This window comes from Pristiophorus japonicus, chromosome 22, assembly GCF_044704955.1.
Source record: "Pristiophorus japonicus isolate sPriJap1 chromosome 22, sPriJap1.hap1, whole genome shotgun sequence".
In the NCBI taxonomy this organism is placed as follows: Eukaryota; Metazoa; Chordata; class Chondrichthyes; family Pristiophoridae; genus Pristiophorus; species Pristiophorus japonicus.
The window spans coordinates 21,803,008-21,824,811 of NC_091998.1; the positions used below are offsets into that span (position 1 = coordinate 21,803,008).

Here is a 21,804-nt window from a genome sequence, read left to right on the forward strand (position 1 = left end):
CCCTTGATTCCCCTAGAGACCAAAATTCTATCGATTTCAGCCTTAACTATACTCAACGATTCAGCATCCACAGCCCTTTGGGATAGAGAATTCCAAAGATTCATAGCCCACTGAGTGAAGAAATTCCTCCTCATCTCGGTCTAAAATGGCCGACCCCTTATCCTGAGAAAGGAAAGAAGAGAGTCATTGGATTTTTGCTTTGCACATTCCCATTGTACTTATGAGGCTGTCCTGCAAGTTCTCACTCATATTTAGCAGGACAAACCCGACAAAAATGGTTCCATGCCCCATAAACTTTTCTCACAGCCTATCTCCATGGCATTTGATGATGGCGTGGAGGGTATTTTGGAGTGAAGCAGTCTACTTTCTCAGCCCACCAATAATGAATATCTCCTGGGCTCCTTGGCTCCATTGTAAGCAGTGAACTTTTCCTGTGACTGGAGTAGCTGCTTAATGGACTGACAACAATATGGCCCCAAGTTTCGTGCCGCGGCGAAAACGGCGCACCTCCGAGCTGGGCGCCTGTTTTTCGCGCTGAAAACTGCGCCTAAAAAAAAGTCCGATATTCTCGAGCTCCTTGGAGCTCGATGTCTGCTTGGCGCGGCGCGCTCTTCGCAGAAGGGGGCGGAGCCTAACACTCGCACCGATTTTCTAAGTAGCAGGGGGCGGGTACAATTTAAATTAGCCTTCGTGGTGCCGGCAACCCTGCGCATGCGCGTTGGAGCATTTGCGCACGCGCAGTCTCACACAAACATTGGCACTCGGCCATTTTTAAAAATACTGCAGAAAAAGTGAAGATTTGTTTCTTGGACCCCTGCAAAGGTTTGTAATTTAATTTTTTTTGATATTTCTGTGTGTGAGGGAGTGCTTTTAGCAGCACTGCTGAATAAATCACCTGCTGAAATCAGTGAGTTCAGCTTTTCACTGCAAAACTTGCAGAACCGGTGCAGCATTGGTGCATGCAAATTAAGGACTGTGTGTTTGGAGAAATAAGAGTGCCAATTCAACTTTGCAATAATACGTGGTGTTGACAATGCAGCACCAATTCTGCAAATTTAAATATAAAACTGTCGATGTGGCTGCCTCTCTCTGTCCAAATGGCCTCAGTCCCCCTCACAGCTCGAAGGCTGCTGCTGTATCTTCGGCTGCCGGCCAGCCACTGACGCCGCAGATATCCTATGGCTGAATGGCCTCATGTCCGTCCGCTGCTGATTCTTTGGCTGCCGGCCAGCCACTGACGCCGCCCCTAAAGCGTGGCCAAATGGCCTCAAGAACCTTAATGAGCTGCGTGTGTCCTGCGTTGATTCTTCGGCTGCCGGCCAGCCACTGACGCCGCTGATATCTCGTGGCCGAATGGCCTCGGGTCCGTCCGGTGCTGCTTCTTCGCGGCCAGCCACAAAGAGAATGAAGGCCTGCCTCAAGCACTGCAGCTCAGCTCGAAGCTTGCTGCCGCTGCCGTCGAGACACTGACGCCACACCGCTGCCTGTCTCCAACATGAAAGGCCTGCCTGAAGCACTTTCACACAAGTAGGAACATGGTTTATTTAATCTTTTTGCTTATAAATTTTTATTCAGGTTGGATTTATTTGTATAATATTTGTATAAGTATAACTAAGGATTGATTGTAGAATTTAATGACTTCCCTTCCCCCCCCTCCCCCCCCCCACCTCATTCCCTACGCCTAATTTGTAACCTACGCCTGATTTTCTAAAGTGTAGACAAGGTTTTTTCGAGCGTACAAAAATCTTCACTTACTCCATTCTAAGTTAGTTTGGAGTAAGTTTTCACTGCCGAAACTTTGAAATCAGGCGTAAGTGGCCGGACACGCCCCCTTTTGAAAAAAAATTCTGTTCCAAAGTGAAACTGTTCTAACTGACTAGAACTGGAGCAAACTAAATGCCGAGAATTCCGATTTCTAAGATACTCCGTTCTACACCAGTTGCTCCTAAAAATCAGGAGAAAATCATGTGGAAACTTGGGGCCAATGAGTGAGAAATGTGGTTGTGTAGCGCCACCATTAGCGCCAGAGAGGGGCCCTAAGGGTCCGCTAACCACCTCCCGCCCGAGTGCCGCGCTGTGACAGCCTGTCACGACCTTCACTGGTGGTCTAGCAGTGGCGCTGTCATTTAACGCTGTACACTCTAGCGCCGCCCACATAGTGACGTCAAGAGTGTGCAACGCCCACTTTGCGACGCGACGCCGAAATTGACTGTATTTGTCTGCCGTAGCGCCGGGCGCTGCTCCCGACAGGTGGAAGCAGGATGTGCACAGAGGATCCCGGGCCGATATCGCAGAGAATGACGAGGTAAGTGTTGAGAATCACATTTTTACCTCTCTTACCTGTGGAAGGCTGTTGGTAGCCTCCTTTCCATTTTTTTACAGGTTTCACATGGTCGACCTCACCTCCTCTTTCGTCACTAGGATGCCGGTATCCCAGCGCCTCAAGTTGAGAAGTGCTACCGCCCCGCGATGGGCCTTTAGTGCCCCAAGAGGATTGTGCAACACTTCCCTTAGCGTTCCACTCTCCTCTTGGGGCGATACCACCGAATATCACACTTTGAGGCGGTAAACATCGCCCGGCGCAAAAGGTAGGCTCCCAGTGGCATTGGCGCCTCAAAGTGGGCGGTAACGAATTTCTAGCCTAATATTTGGTCCTTTGGCATTTTCTGTTCTGCAAAGAAGCCCTTCAAATCAACAACCATCTCCGGAAGAAAGCAATCTGATTGGTCAAGCCACTCCTTTACCATTTTTTAATTGTCTTCCTTAAGATATTAATGGCCTAGAATTTGCTGGAATGGGGTATCGCATGGTTAGATTCTGTTACTCACCCTCACTCAGTTCCAATTATTTTTGCTCCACAAATTGCGAGCTTATTACAGTCAATGGAGAATTTGGGACCTTGCTGTACGACAGGACCAATAGTCTATCTCCTCAACCAACAAAATTTAAGGAAGGAGTAAGAAACAGAGCGAATGACCGAGAAGGAAATCGGGCGAATTAAAGTCAAATTAGATATCATTAACGAGAGGGCAGGAAAGATTGGATTAAGAGAGAGAGAAAAAAAGTAAGAAAGGAAAAGTTAAAAAAAAGTCTGACAAATTAAACATTTTACAAACCTCTAGGAATAATTTACTACCTGCAGGAATGAGACTCCACAGTTTGAATTATTCCCTTTCTGAGTACCAGGCCTAGGCAGCTGAAGGCACGGCCGCCATTGGAGATGCGCAAGGGGCCAGAATTGGAGGAGTGCAGAAATCTCGGAGGGTTGCAGGCTGGAGGAGGTCACACAGATAGGGAGGCGGGTTTGGGGGGTGGGGTTTGGGGGGCGTGAAGCCATGGAGGGATTTGAGCAGAAAGACGAGAATTTTAAAAGAGAGGCGCTGGCGGACTGGGAGCCAATATAGGTTAGCGAGCACACGAGTGATGGGCGAACGGGACTTGATGCATTTACTCACTTTAGTGCCTGAACAACATTTTGAACAACTCCCTGCCCTTAGGGCAGAATGACTACTTCACCTCATGATAACAAGGTTGGAGAGGACTCCTAACTAAGAAGGCAAAGCTCAACTTTTCTGCAGTTTGTGATAAAATTCCACTCCCACAGTCAGATGGCTGCATTATGACAGGCGAACTTCTGAAACATTTACCCACAAACAGGCACACAATCTTTCTGTTGGTGTTTCCTTTAATTATACCTCAGAGTTCAGAAGCACTTAAACAGCAACAATTAAAGAGTTGTTTGTGATGAAGGAGTGCATTACCTTTTTTAATGGTGAGTAATAACCTGAACGGGAGTTGGACAATCAACATTCTATCTTTATGTGCACATTCATACATGCGATCCAAGATTATAAATAGAATATTATGAAAATAGAATTAATTACCACTGATGTGAGTCATGGGCAGAGCAGTATAGATAACAGAAATTAAAAATTAGGTGATGAAAGCAAAGGGATAGAGAGAATGAGCTTGGGAAAAGAAGGAAATGAAATGAGGCCTTTCGCTGTGGTAAGTCTGTTATCCAGAATGTTATCGGTATGAGAAAAGAATCCCTCTCCAAAACCCAGGCAAGATGCAAATTGTCAACATGTATCCGAACATCACGTGTATGTAAGGTCACCATGGAGACGTGATGTGGAGCTTTTGTCGTTCTTTGCCTTACCCGATCAAAACTAATGATTTTATTTTTGGAAGACTGTGCATGTGTGACTTAAAGTGTCATAAAGGCCCAGTGAGGCCGAGGTGCACTCAGCCGCAGACATCTGAATCCTAAAGGTGCTTTACAGAAGCCGCCTGGCTGTTTTAAATGCGTTCCTGGGATGTGGGCGTTGCTGGCAAGGCCGGCATTTATTGCGCGTCCCTAATTGCCCTGGAGAAGGTGGTGGTGAGCCGCCTTCTTGAACCGCTGCAGTCCGTGTGGTGAAGGTGCTCCCACAGCGCTGTTAGGGAGGGAGTTCCAGGATTTTGACCCAGCGATGATGAAGGAACGACTGATATATTTCCAAGAGGGGAACTTGGAGATGATGGTGTTCCCATGCACCTGCTGCCCTTGTCCTTCTAGGTGGTAGAGGTCGCGGGTTTGGAAAGTGCTGCCGATGCTGGAGTTGTGCCAGCTCCCAGATGTGTAACGTGAGTGGACTGCGGTGGAAAACTCTGCTACTGATCCCTTAATGCTCCACTTCCCACTTAAGAAGTACATAAGAACATAAGAAATAGGAGCAGGAGTAAGTCATACAGCTCCTCGAACCTGGTCCGCCATTCAGTACGATCATGGCTGATCTTCGACCTCTACTCCACTTTCCCACCTGTTCCCCATATCTCTTGATTCCCCTTAGAATCCAAAAATCTATTGATCTCAGCCTTGAATATATTCAACATCTGAGCCCTCTGGGGTAGAGAATTCCAAAGATTCACCACCTTCTGAGTGAAGAAATTACTCCTCATCTCAGTCCTAAATGGCCGACCCCTTATTCTGAGAAAATGCCCTCTAGTTCTAGAATCCCCAGCCAAGGAAAATATCCTCCCTGCATCTTCCCTGTCAAGCCCCCTCAGAATCTTATGTTTCAATGAGATCACCTCTCGTTCTTTGAACTCCAGAGAGTATAGGCCCATTCCATTCAATCTCAGGGATATCCTGTTGTAAGTGACAGGAGGATGTAGAATATCTCCACTGCGCTTTTGTGAAAATGACGGGAATAAATTATCCAATATATCTTCCGCCAGGTAGCCTGCACATTCCTGGCATCCAGTGTTGCTGCGGTGACGATCGGGTTATCCAAATGTTCGGAGCTGTCAAGCCTGTTTAATCAGTCGCAGGACAGACATCCAAGGCCTACCTTGGCCTGCAGACAATGTGCACCTACATCCCAGGAGAATTCCTTAGCAAAGGCTGGGGAATTGGCTTAAAACGCACACAGTGTCCTGGCACTGGTAAAGCAGCTAGGACTGGCGGGGGCGAGCGGGGGGGGGGGGGTGTTATCATTGTGGCCATCAGAGCTCACATCCTGTTGAAGAGGTGGTGGGGTTCTGCAAAAACACAAGACACATCCCCATCTCTAATTTTCTACAGCAGACCAGTTACCCTACGTGGTTTGCAGCAATACGAGCAACTTTATCTGTGCACTGAAATTTGGGTGTGAAGACACTCACATTGCAGGAGACGCGAGAACGTTCCCACACTTCACACCTCTGTAGCCTGTGCAAAACTACGTTTCAAGAGATATCACAGAATCATAGAATTTTACAGCACAGAAGGAGGCCATTTGGCCCATTGTGCCTGTGCCGGCCCTTTGGAGGATTTATCTAATCAGTTCCGCTCTCCCTGCTCTTTCCCCATTCAAAATTCTCATCTTTATTTACAAATCCCTCCATGGCCTCGCCCCTCCCTATCTCTGTAATCTCCTCCAGTCCCACAAACCCTCCCCGAGATGTCTGCGCTCCTCTAATTCTGCCCTTTTGAGCATCCCTGATTATAATCGCTCAACCATTGGTGGCCGTGCCTTCTGTTGCCTGGCCCTAAACTCTGGAATTCCCTCCCTAAACCTCTCCGCCTCGCTACTTCTCTTTTCTCCTTCAAGACGCTCCTTAAAACCTACCTCTTTGACCAAGCTTTTGGTCACCTGCGCTAATTTCTACTTATGCATCTCAGTGTGGAATTTTTAAAATCTCATAATACTCCTGTGAAGCGCCGTGGGACGTTTCACTATGTTAAAGGTGCTATATAAATACAATTTTTTTCCGTTTCAAGTACTTATCCAATTCCCTTTTGAAAGTTACTATTGAATCTGCTCCCACCATCCTTTCAGGCAGCGTGTTCCAGAGCATGACAACTCGCTGCTTAAGAATGATTTCTCCTCAAAAAAAGAGGATTATGTTTTCAGCATTTTATAATCTTTTTAATGCTAGCCGCTTCCTTTGATACCGTTAAATATCAGTGCCTGGAATTTCCACGATGGTCCTCCTGATCTGCCCGAAGACAGGCGGAAACCACAGAGAGATAGCATAAGTGACCGTGTGCGTCAATTTTCCCAGGTTCCCGTCGGTGTTGCGGTGGGAGATTAGGAGGACCTTGGCCCTGCTACCAAGCAACAAACAGGAAGAGAGAATGTATTGAGCAAAAGCAGCCTGTCTTAAGGCAATGTAAACACCTGGATGAGTTATGTGCCTGTCATAATTGCCAAATAACTTGTTGACTTGTCCATACTGCAGTCACCTCACAATTGGTGCACTTCTCCTCATCTTGCCCGTGTCCTAACTCGCACCAAATCCCACTCACCCATCATCATCATCATAGGCGGTCCCTCGAACGAGGATGACTTGCTTCCACATGGGTTCACAGATGTTTCAATGAAGGACCCGCTGTTCCAGTCCTGAACTCCAATTGAGGGGGTGGAAGATGCCTGTGCATCGATTTTTTTAACGTGTGGTGACCGTTGCACATCAGCCACCACACGGGCTTGACAGAGCTAGGCCTTTATCCAGTGGCAAGGGTTAACCAGGACGAATGGAGACCTGCTCTGCTGCACGGACCTAGTATGCACACACATCACAGTGTGGGCAGGTCCGTGCTGCCCCTGGGCCCTCGCCTCTTCTGGGCCCCGTACCCTTATTCACCGCACTTCCGCCATGATCCCTCGCTGCTCCTCCGCCACAAACACTCGCCACATGTCCGCCACGATCTCTTGCCACTCCTCCGCCACGATCTCTCACCGCTCCTCCGTCACGATCTCCCATCACCCCTGTGCTCGCTGACCTACATTGGCTTCCGGTTAAGCAACGTCTCGATTTCAAAATTCTCGTCCTTGTTTACAAATCCCTCCATGGCCTCGCCCCTCCCTATCTCTGTAATCTCCTCCAGCCCTATAATCCCCCCCGAGCTGTCTGAGCTCCTCTAATTCTGCCCTCTTGAGCATCCCTGATTATAATCGCTCAACCATTGGTCGCCGTGCCTTCAGTTGCCAAGATCCTAAGCTCTGGAACTTCCTCCCTAAACCTCTCTGCCTCTCTGCCTCTCTGCCTCTCTTTTCTTCTTTAAGACGCTCCTTAAAATCTACCTCTTTGACTAAGCTTTTGGTCATCTGCCGTTATTTCTTCTTATGTGGCTCGGTGTCAAATTTTTATCTTAAAGCACTCCTGCGAAGCGCCTTGGGACATTTTACTAGGTTAAATGTGCTATATAAATTTAAGTTGTTATTGTTGTTGTTGTTGCATTTCATTTACCAGGACATCACATGGGCTCAGTTCAAAGGAAGGCAATTATCGGTTGGTTTGCATGTTTTAGACTTTGGCATTTTCATGACAAATTTAGTGGGGGTGAGAATTGGCTAAACTTGTGGTGTGTGAATCGCGTATAAAGATCTGAACTGACTCTGAAGTAAAGCAGAGTGAGATTCTGTGCTCCGGGGAGTCTCATTGTCAGGAATAACACCATCAAATACATCGAATATTTCCTCTGCCTTGGTGACAATGCCCACTACATTAACATTGCCACAGAAGTGCACCACCTGCCATATTCAGTATCCCATGGTCGAGTTAAATAATTAGCTCACAGATGATGCCTCCAATCTCGTTTGCTATCATATTATCAAAAAAAAATAACTTGGATTTATATACTGCCTTTCATGTCCTCTGGGTGTCTTTATAACCAATTAATAACTTTTGAATATAGTGACAATTGTTATGTTGCAAAACCTGGCAGCCAATTTGCATCTCATCCAAATAACGGCATCTCCGACAGCGCGGCATTCCCTCAGTACTACCCCTCTGACAGCGCAGCACTCCCTCAGTACTGGCCCTCTGACAGCACAGCACTCACTCAGTACTGGCCCTCCGACAGCGCAGCACTCCCTCAGTACTGGCCCTCTGACAGCACAGCACTCACTCAGTACTGGCCCTCCGACAGCGCAGCACTCCCTCAGTACTGGCCCTCCGACAGCGCAGCACTCCCTCAGTACTGGCCCTCTGACAGTGCAGCATTCCCTCAGCACTGCACTGGAGTGTCAGCCTAAATTATATGCTCAGGTTTCTGGAGCGGGGTATTTGCTGGTCTATTACTTTCACTGCCAGCCAACCAGTTATTATGGTGCTAGTTAACCCAGTTTTCTTTGTCAAACTAACTTGGAAATGTTTACAAAGAAATTTATATGTGACTCAAATATCCTTAACAAGCACTAAACTGCTAATATCAACAGAAACTGCTGGAATTGCTCAGCAGGTCAGGCAGCATCTGTGGAGAGAGAAGCAAATGTTTCAGATCGATGATTTTTACCAGAACTGCTAAGATGAGTATTTCTACCATTGAAGGAATCAGAGAACAACAACAACTTGTATTTATATAGCGCCTTTAACGTAACAAAACACCCCAAGGCAAAGCGTAATGTAGACCAAATGTTAGCAATTTTTACGTCTTTCCATCCCTTTTTTGTGAACATTTATTTTGTAAACTCATCTTCCTCCCCACCTCCCTTCCCTCTTTTATGACCTGCCTTCAAACCAGTCTCTTGGACCAAGCTTTCGCCCACACCTCCCAGCAGCTTCTTCCTTGGTGCGGGGCCCATTTATTTGTTTGCACCTCTACGAAGCACTTTGAGATAATTTTCTACGTGAAGGGCGCTATATAAATGCAAGTTTCTGTTGTTTATCAACGAGAGGAATTTGGCCCCTAAATATGTCCTCCCATAATCAGAATGGGACAAGTTGGAAATGATTTGCTTCATATTGTAAGCAGTAGATGATGAAAAGAGTCACAAGTGGGCTGGTTGTAAAAGTCTTTCGCTAAAGTAAAGATAGTCGAGTATTGCTTACTAAACCAAGTACGTTCAATGACTAGAACTTGCAAATTTGTTTTAGCTTATACCATTACGGTAAAAATAAATCGCTTTGCTCCTACAAAAATGGAAGTGCTTGATCTTTTACACCATAAACAGGATGTGGTCGCTGTTTCCTTATGAGTTTTTGCAGTTTCACACTTCCTACAAGTTAGAAGTTAACCTGAAAGGATACTGACTTCACTTTGGCAATAAAAATGACTCGGCCTTTCAGCTGGTCAAAGCTTTTACTAGCCTTCATTCTTTCACTTGGTAAGTACAAATGTTGCTTTTTTTGTTAAAAAAAAAGAAATTGCTTTCAGTTGTTGAGAAATGGTTCTACTGGGGGTATGTAAGGAATTGTGGTTTACCAGCTCTGCTAGTTACCTTGTTTAAACACCATTGTATAGGTTCAGACATGTTTGCTAATCGGCAATTGACGAGAAGTTGTTCTGAATCCAGCAACTTTCTGATAATTGACCTGTTGACTAGTTTTTGGATCGAATCAGTTTTTATTGCCATGTCAAAATCTGGTAACTTTTTGATTGCTTCAGTGTAGACACATCTTACAAACTCGCTTAATTGTTGAACACTATTCTGCCTTCATGCCTGCACCAGTCCTTGAAACATATAAGGTTTTGATTCAATTCAGAATTTGCAGAGCACCTCAAATAAACTTCAATTAAGAGCTTTGGGCAAAATAGCTCGCTAAACTATGCTAAAAACAGAAAATGCTGGAAACACTCAGCAGGTCAGGCAGCATGTGTGGAGAGAGAAACAGAGTTAACGTTTCAGGTCGATGACCCTCGTTAAACTATAAGTTGTCTTTGACTAATTGTAAATAGGTTTGTTGGATTTCAGTTATTTTAAGTTGCTTATTTGTGAATTCTTCAATAAGAAGTAAGCGTCATTGATTTCACGAGAAAAGCTCTATTGCATTGACCCTCAGTTTCATAGCTTATTTTTGCTTCCAAACCCCATCTTTGGGAGAAGCCACACTGTCTCCCTGCTAAGGAAGGTGCCAGCTTCCAGTCCAATCGCGCATTAAGGAACCGACTCTAAAGTACCAGCCCCATGTATTTTGCTGGGTGATTTCTACAGCAGTCAGTACGCATGGAAACCTCGTTGGTGGGTATTTTACAATGCCTGTGGGCAGCTCCATGCTGTGCCAGCCTGCGGAGGTTGGCACAATACATCTGATGTTCTGTTCAAGCTGCTTCTGGAATCGTCTTGCCAACACAGATGAATGAGGTTTGCTAAAGCATTGAGGTTAAGGGACACCTACAAAGTTAATGGGTGTTTGCAGTCAACCTGCTCCCTCCTCTGGTTCACAATAATATGTTCGAGTAAGCAGGGGACTTCGTAGTGGAGTATACGGAACAGACTTTATTGATATACAGTAAAGGTGATCGGTCTTTAACTGCGTACAAAGAGTGGATGCAAAAGCAAAATACTGCGGATGCTGGAATCTAGGGCCCCGATATTGGTGGCCTTACCGGCCACTGCCGCCTGCTGCCGCTGACTGCCGCCGAGTTTTGGTGCCGTTTTCCTCTCGTTCCCAGTTTCCACTTGGGCTGGAGCGGGCGGGAGGGGAGCACAGCCGGGAACTGCCCGCTGACGTCCTCTGGCGGCCAAGTCGTATAAGTGGCCTCCCGCCCGCCGAGCTGCCAGATTGGTGCGGGCGGGAGTCAGTGGGAGTCGGAGGCAGCAAGGGGAAGGCCCGCTGCATGGAGGCAGGTCTAACCCCGACGGTGGGTACGAGGTCCTGAAAGAAAAGGTTAGTGAACATCTTTTAAATCCTTTTTTTCCACAGCGACTTACCTAGATGGGGTCCCCTGAAGGTGTTCCGGTGTTTTTTTTTTTGGTAATATTTTTAGTTTTCAGAGTTCCCGCTCCCTCGACCCGACTCCATCCTCGGCGCCACTTGGGCGGCAAGCTCATGTCCAGCCGAAATTGAGAGCTCCCGCCCGCTGCCGCCCGGATTGATGGCGTAAGCCGTTATTTTGCTGCCGGGCGGTACTGCCACCTCTTTTCGAGGAATCCTTCCGGCAAAGTCCCGCCCGGTCTCTCGGCGGCCATCGGCGGTCCTTTGGGTGGCAAATGGGCAGGCCTTGCAGCTCATGGATGTAATTTCTGTCAGCTAGTAATGTTTGTAACTCCACACTGTGGATGTGGACGTATTGTGTACTGCAACTGCAGAGTTAATAATAAACAACCAGGCTGTTCCGGAGGCTTCCGACAGAGCTGCCTGCCATGTTAGGAGCTGTGTGTGCTGTGCTCCGTGAATATATCACATTTGGCGATGAGATGGGATTTTTCGGATGATTTAAAGCTTAAATTTTGTTGGTGAAGGATTCAGCCAGCCGACAGAGAGACTTTGGAAGTTTCTGTCTTTGGAAAAAGCTTCAAAAATCTGAGGTAAAATACAGCACACGGTGTGAACAGCTAGAGATTAAAATGGCAGGTGTAATGGGACATTTGAGTGAATATAGACATGACTGGGAATGTTTTAAAGCAGATGTGGATCGGCTAGAAATGTATTTCACTGCAAATAACATAATCAAAGTTCTAACAATGCAGTCCAGAACCGGGCTGTGTTGGAACGTAAGAGAGTAATCTTCTTATCGGAGCAGGTCTGGCATTGTATGAAACGCTGGTAAATCTGCTTGTGCCTGATGAGCCAAAGGACACAACGCTTAAAGAGATTTTAATGAAGCTGGAGCAGCACTATAACCCCAAACCGTTAGAAATTGCTGAAAGCTATCGTTTCGGGATTCGGAATCAAAAGACTGATGAAAATATCAGTGATTACATCGTAGCATTAAAAAAGCTATCGATGCACTGTAATTTTGGAAACTTTCAAAACCGAGCATTACGGGATCGTTTTGTTTGTGGGGTGAAAAATGATGCGATCAGAAGGAAGTTATTGACGACGGATGACTTGATTTTTGAGATTGCTTGTCAGACAGTGAGGTCGATGGTCATGGCCGAACAATATTCCTGAGAATTTCATAATAATTACGGTCGTCAGTCAACCGAGGTAAATCACCTGCAGGTTCAAAGTAAAAGGCGATGGGGGCCCAAAGTCTCAGAAACTGGAAATTCTAACAGAGCATCGAAGTCGTGCTATAGGTGCCTGGGACAACACATTGCTCAAAGTTGTCTATACGTGAAGGCAGAGTGTTTCTTCTGCAGAAAGACTGGGCACCTTACGAAGACATGTCGACTAAAGGGTAAATCAGCGTTCAAAGCTATGAGTCCAGCATTCAAAGCTATGAGTAGAAATCCCAAGAGACTACATAGCATGGAAGAACAACAACAGAATGAGGAGATGTTAGAGTTAAACATCATCAGGAGCACGAGGTTAACGGACAGCGATTCGGAAAGTATCAAAATCCATATAGATGTTGCGGGATTCAAGATACCAATGGAAATTCAACACGGGTGCATCCGTGAGTATAGTACCAGAGTTGCTGTACCTCGACAAATTGCGTGATTTTCAACTGGAGAAATCCAAGATAGAGCTGCGAGGCTGCTCAGGAGAGAAAATTCCTGTAGTAGGTCGTATCACCGTACCAGTGAAATATAAAGATCAATTTCAGAACTTGCCTCTAATAGTAGTGAAAGGAGACAAGCCTGCCTTACTAGGAAGAAATTGGTTGAGCTCACTGAAGCTGGATTGGAGTGAGATTTTCTGTGTGGAAACGAGATTTTTATCAACGGATGAGGTTATCAAGAAGTATCTGAAGGTGTTCTGCGAAACGGGCAGTTCGATCCAAGGCTTCAAGGTGAGTGTCATGGTACAGAGGGACGCTAGATCGGTTTACTACAAGCCACGTTCCGTACCATATGCACTCAAGGAGAAAATTGAGCAAGAACTCAAAAGACTGGAGACTGAGAACATTATTTGTAAGATAGATCGATGTAATAGGGCTACACCCATTGGTGTTGTACCTAAGTCCGATGGTAAGGTAAGATTGTGTGGTGGGTTTACATCCGACCAAGGAAAACCCGTAAACCAGGTTCTAGAGGGTATTGTCCCGAATACATTGCCGAATATAGAAGATTTGTTCACAACACTGACAGTTGGTCAGATCTTCTCTAAACTGGATCTTACGAATGCCTACTTAAGCTTGAACTAGATGAGGAGTCCAAGTCATGCTTGACTATAAATACTCATCAAGGCCTATATCAATTTAATAGGCTACCGTTTGGAGTGTCTTCCACCCCTGCCATATTCCAAGGGGTGATGAACCAGATTTTGCAAGGTACTGAAGGGTTAGTATGTCATTTGGATGACATTCTAATTTCAGCATCAAATAGGCAAATTCATAGTAACATATTGAATGAAGTCCTCAAATGGCTAGAGAAGCACAGAGTACGAGTGTCTGCTCTTGAGTGTGAGTTATTTAAAAACTCAGTGGAGTACGTAGGGTACAGAGTAGACAAAGATGGTTTACATCGGACCAAGGAAAAACTGGATGCAATCAGAAATGCACCCACTCCCAGGAATGTCACTGAACATTGTTCATTCTTGGTTCTTTTGAACTATTATGAGTAGTTTCTACCAAATTTGGTTACTGTATCACATCCACTGAATTAACTTTGAAAAAACAGGTCCATTGGAAGTGATCAAAAGAATGTGATACAGCATTCAAGGCATGTAAAAGCAAATTAGTAGAGAGCATCATGTTAGTTCACTATAACATAATCTAAGGAGATTAAGCTAGCATGTGATGCCTCTCCTATGGAGTTGGGGCAGTGATCTCTCATGTATCACGAAGTGGGGAGGAGAGACCAATTGCTTTTGCTTCACGCACTCTCAGTGCCAGTGAGAATAATTATGCGCAAATTGAATGGGAAGCTTTGGCATTAATTTTTGGGGTCAATACTTGTATGGTCGTAAGTTTACCATCGTTACGGACCATAAGCCCCGAACAGCAATCCTCCATCCAAAGTCCCCAGTTCCAACATTAGCTGCAGCCCGAATGCAGAGATGGACTTTGATTTTGTCAGCATATACATATGATATTGAATATAGACAATCAGCTGATCACAGTAATGCTGATGCAATGTCTAGATTGCCTTCCCCATCACAAGTTACACCAGATAGGGAAGAAGTGTCTTATTTTTCATACATTGATGAACTGCCAGTCACAGCTGAAGAGATTGGTAGAGCAACCAAATGTGACCCAGTGATGTCAAAGGTGTATGAGTATATTGCAAATGGATGGCCAAACCAGGTAACAAACAAAGATACACATTCATTCTTCATTCGTAGGAATTAATTATCAGTCGATAAAGATTGTATCATGTGGGGTGCAAGAATGGTTATACCAAATAAATTCAGGTCCAAATTTATTAGGAGACTTCCATGACCAGCACCTGGGAATGTGCTTGACCAAGAATTTTGCACACAGTTATTTATGGTGGCCAGGTCTTGATAAAGATATAGAGTACATCGTGAGTCAATGTACAACATGTCAATTGGTCAGCAAGCAACCACCATCAGTACCATTACAGCTATGGAAATGGCCTCCCAGGGTGTGGCAAAGGCTACATATTAATTTTGCTGAGTTAGAAGGACAACAATTGTTCATTGTGATTGATAGCCATTTGAAGTGGGTTGAGGTGTTCCCAATGTGAAAAATAACAACAAGTAAAACATAGGACATTTTACGAAGATTATTTTCTTCATTTGGCCTCCCTGAAGAAATTGTTTTGGGTAATGGACCACAATTTCGTTCAGAAGAATTTGCACAATTCACGAGCAAAAATGGTGTGAAACATACCAAGGTTCCACCATATCATCCTGCTTCAAATGGTACAGCAGAGCTCACTGTACAAATTGTAAAACGTGCCCTCCTAAAACAAATGTTAGATCCAAATCCAAGGAAATGACAGTTGTCATTGGATCACAAATTGGCTAATTTTTTTATTACATATCGAAATACTCCTCATACAACTACTGGTAGAACACCAGTGGAGTTGTTTCTCAAACAACAGCCACGAACCAGATTCTCGTTGTTAAAACCAAATTTGACACAGTCCATAGAAGAGACACAATTAAGACAGAAAGAGAATCATGATAGAGGTAGAGTAAAAGAGAGAAGTGTGAAATTAAACCAGAAGGTGAGAACCATCACCATAAATGGTTAAAGTGGTTACTAGGAAGAGTGGTGAAGATATGTGGACCTCACAGATATTTGGTAAAGTTGTTTGATAATGGACAGATTAGGTTTGTTCATATTGATCATATTTTACCCACAGGCATGGAAGGAGTTGAAGGTGGGAATGATTCAATTATTTCTGACTCATCAGATAGTTTTGATACACCAGTAGCAAATCCTAAATCCAATGTACTGGAAACAAATCCAGGAGAGAATCAGAATGAAAGTCTGAGTCCGAGTCAGGAAAACAAAGAGCCTGAAGTTAGAGTGAGTTCAAATGAAAATCAAGGAAATTCCGTGGAGGAAAACGTTCCTCAGGATGCGCCTCGAATGAATGTGAAATCGACACCATGTTTGGAAGGTTCTGTTCGAGAGCGAAGGTATCCTCTTCGAAACAGAAAACAAGTGGTAAAGTTAAATTTGTAAATATGGAAAAAAAGAGTCTATATCCTGTGTTATAAAAATGAAAGTTATGTATGATGTTTGTTATAATAACTTCTTCATTAAGGAGGCAGAAGTGTAATGTCTGTAAGCTTGTAATGTTTGTGGCTCCACACTGTGGATGTGGACGTATTGTGTACTGCAACTGCAGAGTTAATAATAAACAGAACCAGGCTGTTCCGGAAGATTCCGACAGAGCTGCCTGCCATGTTAGGAGCTGTGTGTGCTGTGCTTTGTGAATATATCACATTGGAAACCGGGGCCTAGGTCAGGCAGCATCTGTGGAGAGAGAAACAGAGTTACCGTTTCAGGTCGATGACACTTCGTCAGAACTGGAAAAAGTTAGAGGTGTAACAGGATTTTTAAGAAAGTACAGAGGCAGGGAATGGGATCAGGGAGGAAAGAACAAAAGGGAAGGTCTGTGATAGGGTGGAAGGCAGGACAGATTAAGAGACAAAAGGTATGATTGCAAGGCAAAAGGAGATGGTAATTGCGCAAGTTAAGAAACCAAAGATGAGTCGAGATAGGATGTAAATGGAAATGGTAGAATCATCAACAGCTACAGAGAATTAATATTTGGTTTCTGTATCTTTCGAGTCCATTCTGAGCTACTTTTGAAAAAGTACACCATCGTAGTGCCTTTGAAAGGACCCGCAACTTCCATATTTCCACAGGCGCTTGCAATCTGTCAAGGTATGCCTTGACAGATCATCCGAAGCAAATGAAAATTGCATTTATCTGGCACAGAGTAGGGCTGTTTGTATAAGGCTTAAATAAAACAATTAAAAATCCCAAATTATGCACATACACTTCAAATGAGTTTATGCAAACGTTAGCCGGGATCGAGATGTTTAAAATTATTTATCAAGAAAATTACAATTTTATTGAGGTTGGTGCAATGAAGAAACTTGTGAATAAAATTGCAATTCAGTACATTGGTATAATTATCAGAATTCTCTACATTGTAGAATTATTTGGAGATTCCATTGCATATCATTAGGGGTTTCCCTTTGTAAATTATTGCAATGGAATTCTCCTTTGTCATTGTGGACTGAGCCCACGTGATCCCTGGGATGCTCCTGATCCCAGGGCCTTTATGCTGCCGTTTGTTTGGAAACCTGAGACTGCAAGTCTTCGCAGCCTGGGCGCCAGGTGGTAATTTCGCAAATGTTTCGCGGGTCGGAGCGTACTCTGGAGGTATGCCTCCGACCGCAATTTCTGGGCCAATGTTTGTAAGGCTATAGAATCATAGAATGGTCACAGCACAGAAGGAGGCAATTCGGCCCGTCGAACCTGTGCTGGCTCTCTGCAAGACCACCTCAGCTAGTCCCACTCCCCCCCACCCCCTCCCCCACTATCCTTTCCCTATAGCCCAGCAATTTTATTTTTTCCCTTCAGGTACTTATCCAACTCCCTTTTGAAAGCCGAAAGTGCTGTTCAGAACTAGTTTTACTTGTTTAATGCTTTCAAATCACAATGTGAGTTTGCACATTATCAGGACAAGTGAGGGGAACATTGTGAGACATGATACAATCCATGACTGTTCTAGTCCTAGAAATCATCAATATGATGTTAGATATACTATCATTGCAGTCTAATCATCAGTCCAGTGAAATTGCCAGTTGAAAATTCCAAATGTATGTCCTTGGATTCTTCGCTATTCTTTGCGTTCCACTGGATTATAATCACAGTACTATTGTTTATCCATATTGGTTGTAATTAACAACCATTTCATGGACTCCTATCCAACCATTTGTGACTTCGGAGAGATATATTATACATAATAAGACTTGCATTTTATATGACACTTGATCGCAAGAAAATGCCTGTGTTTCACACTCTGTAGGTGTCCCACACACAGGTAATGAGGTGACTCGGCAGTTCATTTACCTTTTGGTTGCGTTGGCTGAAGGAGGATTGCTAAGCAGAGGAACCCCATGCACTTCTTCAAATAGTGCAATGGAATCTTTAACATCCACCTGAATGACTAGACAGGTGGGACCTTACTTGAACATCTTTTCTCAAGGTAGCATCTCGAGCAACAGGACACACATTCAAGCTGCAATTTACAATGAAAACCCTACGCAGTCTGGTCTGATCTATGTGCAACTCCAGTCTCACATAATGTCGTTGACTCTCAATAAAAGAAAGGTTACATTTATATAGCGACTACCGGATGACTCAAAGCACTTTACAGCCAATTAATTACTTTTTGAGTGTGCCACTGTTGTAATGTGGGAAACGCAGCACAGTAAACTCCCACAAATAGCAATGTGATAATGACCAGATAACAGTTTTTGTTATGTTGATTGAAGGGGAAATATTGGCCAGGACACCAGGGATAACTCCCCCTTGCTCTTCTTCGAAATAGTCCATGGATCTTTTTACACCCACTTGAGAGGGCAGACAGGGCCTCAGTTTAACATCTCATCCGAAAGACAGCACTTCCGACAGTGCAGCACTCCCTCAGCACTGCACTGGAGCGTCAGCCTAGATTTATGTGCTCAAGTCCCAGGAGTGGGACTTGAACCCACAACTTTCTGACTCAGAGGCTAGTGTGTTACCCACTGAACCATAGATGACATGAGTGAAATGAATGCTATGACGGCTCTAAACCTTTTGTAGGAATTAGCCTAAATCTTACCTTAACCAACTGGTCAAGAGTAGATAAATACTGTACGCTACATGATTTTTATGAATTATTAAAATGCCCTGACAATCAGCTTCGATAAGAATTCTGTTTGTCTTAATAGCATATCTTAATATTGTACAACCTAGTGGTAATGCAGTGACTTATTTGGCTGATTTGATTCAACGCCAACAATAACAAGTTCACAATTACTATTAAACGATTGTTAAATCACAATTATGCTACCTAAATTTTTTGTAGATAACTGTTTCAGATTACGTGCTTGAATTCCCATGGAAAATTGAAATAGTTTTTTTTAATGGTTGAAATTTGGGAATTAACACAATTAAACTAATTTTAATGACAAAATCAATTGGAAAAAAAATTGCATGCGTTTATTTAAAATGTTATAGCACATTGAAAAAAAAATCAAAATTGCATTCTTCATAATGAATATGAATCATGTAATATACCAAGTTAACACAAGTGGGTAGAGTTTCTGCTTTAGGTGCAATCTGCAATTCCGCCACAAATTGCGCCCAAAATTGTGCCCGTTTTGAAAAGTGTTCCCCCGCCCCCCACTGAGTTTCTATTCAAACTCATTCGCATATCGGCAAACACAGAATCTGCCCTGAACTGCCACAATTGGACAGCATTTCAAAATTTTATTTAAAAAAAAAATTTGTATAAAAAAATATTTTTTGATATATTGTGGTAACTTGGTGAAGTTCGATTAATACAACTGAAAATAGGTTTATCATAAAAAATAAGCATTTTTAATCACAATCCACCACCTATGAGTAACCTGATTTTAAATTACTGTGACTTAAAAAAATATACAAAACTATTTTCTGGTTAGATTGGGGTACAGTAGTCAGTTCCTTAGTAAATTAAAAAAATCATTCAATAGCAATTAAAACAGCTATTAATGACCTGCTGCCCAAAAGCTCCTGTTACTAAAAGTAGTGACATAGGTTAATAAGGCCATGAAAAAGCAAACCAGGAACTAGGGTTTATTTTTAGAGGGATAGAATTGGAAAGTAGGGAACTTATGCTAAACTTGTATCAAACCTTAGTTAGACCACACTTAGCATACAAAATGATATAGAGGCACTGGAGAGGGTTCAGAGAAGATTTATAAGAATTATACCAGAAATGCAAGGGTGGGTGACCTAATAGAGGTCTTTAAAATTATGAAAGGTTTTGATAGATTAGAGACAGAGAGAATGTTTCCATAACTAGAGGCCATCAATATAAAATAGACCAAGAAATCAAATAAGGAATTCTGAAAAAACTTATTTACCCAGAGAGTGGTGAGAATGTTGACCATGTTACCACAGAGAGTAGTTGGGGCAAATAGTACAGGCACAACGTCCCGAATCCTGTTGTCCGAAAACCAGAATTGTCCAAAAACCAGACATTTTTGAGGTGGCCAAGATGGTAACATCAGGCGGCGAGGGACGAGGAGTCTAGTAAAAAAATGCAGCGCCGGGGGGTCGCGGGCGGTGAGAATCGGCGAGCAGCGAGGAGCGGAGGGTCGGTGGGAATCGGCGGTCAGCGAGGATCGGTGGATTGGCGGGCAGCGAGGATCGGTGGATTGGCGGGCAGCGAGGAGCGGAGGGTCGGTGGGAATCGGCGGTCAGCGAGGATCGGTGGATTGGCGGGCAGCGAGGAGCGGAGGGTCGGTGGGAATCGGTGGTCAGCGAGGATCGGTGGATTGGCGGGCAGCGAGGATTGGTGGATTGGCGGGCAGCGAGGAGCGGAGGGTCGGTGGGAATCGGTGGTCAGCGAGGATCGGTGGATTGGCGGGCAGCGAGGATTGGTGGATTGGCGGGCAGCGAGGAGCGGAGGGTCGGTGGGAATCGGCGGTCAGCGAGGATCGGTGGATTGGCGGGCAGCGAGGAGCGGAGGGTCGGTGGGAATCGGTGGTCAGCGAGGATCGGTGGATTGGCGGGCAGCGAGGAGCGGAGGGCCGGTGGGAATCGGCGGTCAGCGAGGATCGGTGGATTGGCGGGCAGCGAGGAGCGGAGGGTCGGTGGGAATCGGCGGTCAGCGAGGATCGGTGGATTGGCGGGCAGCGAGGATCGGTGGATTGGCGGTCAGCGAGGATCGGTGGATTGGCGGTCAGCGAGGATCGGTGGATTGGCGGGCAGCGAAAAGCGAAGGGTCGGTGGACGGCGATGAGCACCAACAGCGACGTCCGAAATCAGGAAAAATCCGAAAACCAGCATGGGCTCGGTCCCGAGGTTTCCGGATTTCTGACGTAGTTAAGGGGGGAAGGGAATAGAGGATGACGCTGATCGATTTAGATGAGGAAAGACGGGAGGAGGCTGGAATAGAGCTGGCATGGACTGGTTGGGCCGAATGGTTTATTTCTGTGGCATATATCCTATGCAATCCTGTGTAGCCTAATTATTGGAGCCTCCTCCAATGCCCGCAAACGAGCGCAATTAGCGGAAACTCCCAATGGTGAGTAATTCATCCCAGGGCATGAGAGTTTTGTAGGTGGGGCTTGCTTCTTGCGCGATGTTTTTAAAACTGGTGCAAAGCTTGTGGAAACTCCATTGTGCTGAAGGCAATTTGCACGTAAAATTCTGCAATCTTTTGCCGACATCGGGGTGAATTATGCCGAGAAAAATAGCGCAATCGAGTGGAGCTCTGGGCCTATTGTTGCGGTTATGTGCTCAAAGCTTATGCAATCCTTGTAATGACACATGAATCAGTGCAAAGATAACCGTAGGAAGTGAACTACGGAAGTTATGGGTCAAGGAGAGTCACAGAAAATAAAATTAATTGCACAGCATGTCTGGTCTTTAAATAAGCAGCACAGATGTATATAATGCATTACTCAAAGCACATTTAGAGAGTGCCTATTTGGGCAGATATTACATTGGCAATTTATTCTTAACCGTGACTCATTTCTTTCTTCTGTCTGTCTACATGATGATACTTAAGTGGAGAGTTACACTTCAGTACTCCTTCCATGTGCCAAAAACACATCAGGAAATTCAGCACCGCCAAGTCAGGATTTTCCATTCATTAATGTTAATAGCAGAAAATCCGAGTGGAGGAAGTACAATTTTCTGTGCTTTGAGATGGCAAATCTCCCCTTTTGGTGTTTTCTTAAAAATAAAGAAGCTGAAAGATTTTATCTGCTATAGTTTCAGATGAAAAAGACCCTTCAGCCTAGTTTTAAAACAAAATTGTTCATGGGATGTAGGCGTCGCTGGCAAGGCCGGCATTTATAGCCCATCCCTAG

The 21,804-nt window shown here is 44.6% G+C and overlaps 1 protein-coding gene across 1 annotated transcript in view; it reads left to right on the top strand.

The window, feature by feature from the left end:
• Positions 1-9,472: 9,472 nt before the first annotated feature.
• LOC139234711 (transmembrane protein 273-like) overlaps positions 9,473-21,804 on the top strand; it is an 87,978-nt gene continuing 75,646 nt past the window's right edge. The window contains exon 1 of the mRNA XM_070865386.1: positions 9,473-9,578. Within this exon, the coding sequence (XP_070721487.1) occupies positions 9,524-9,578 (55 nt within the window). The 5' untranslated portion in view covers positions 9,473-9,523. The remainder of the gene's footprint in view (positions 9,579-21,804) is intronic.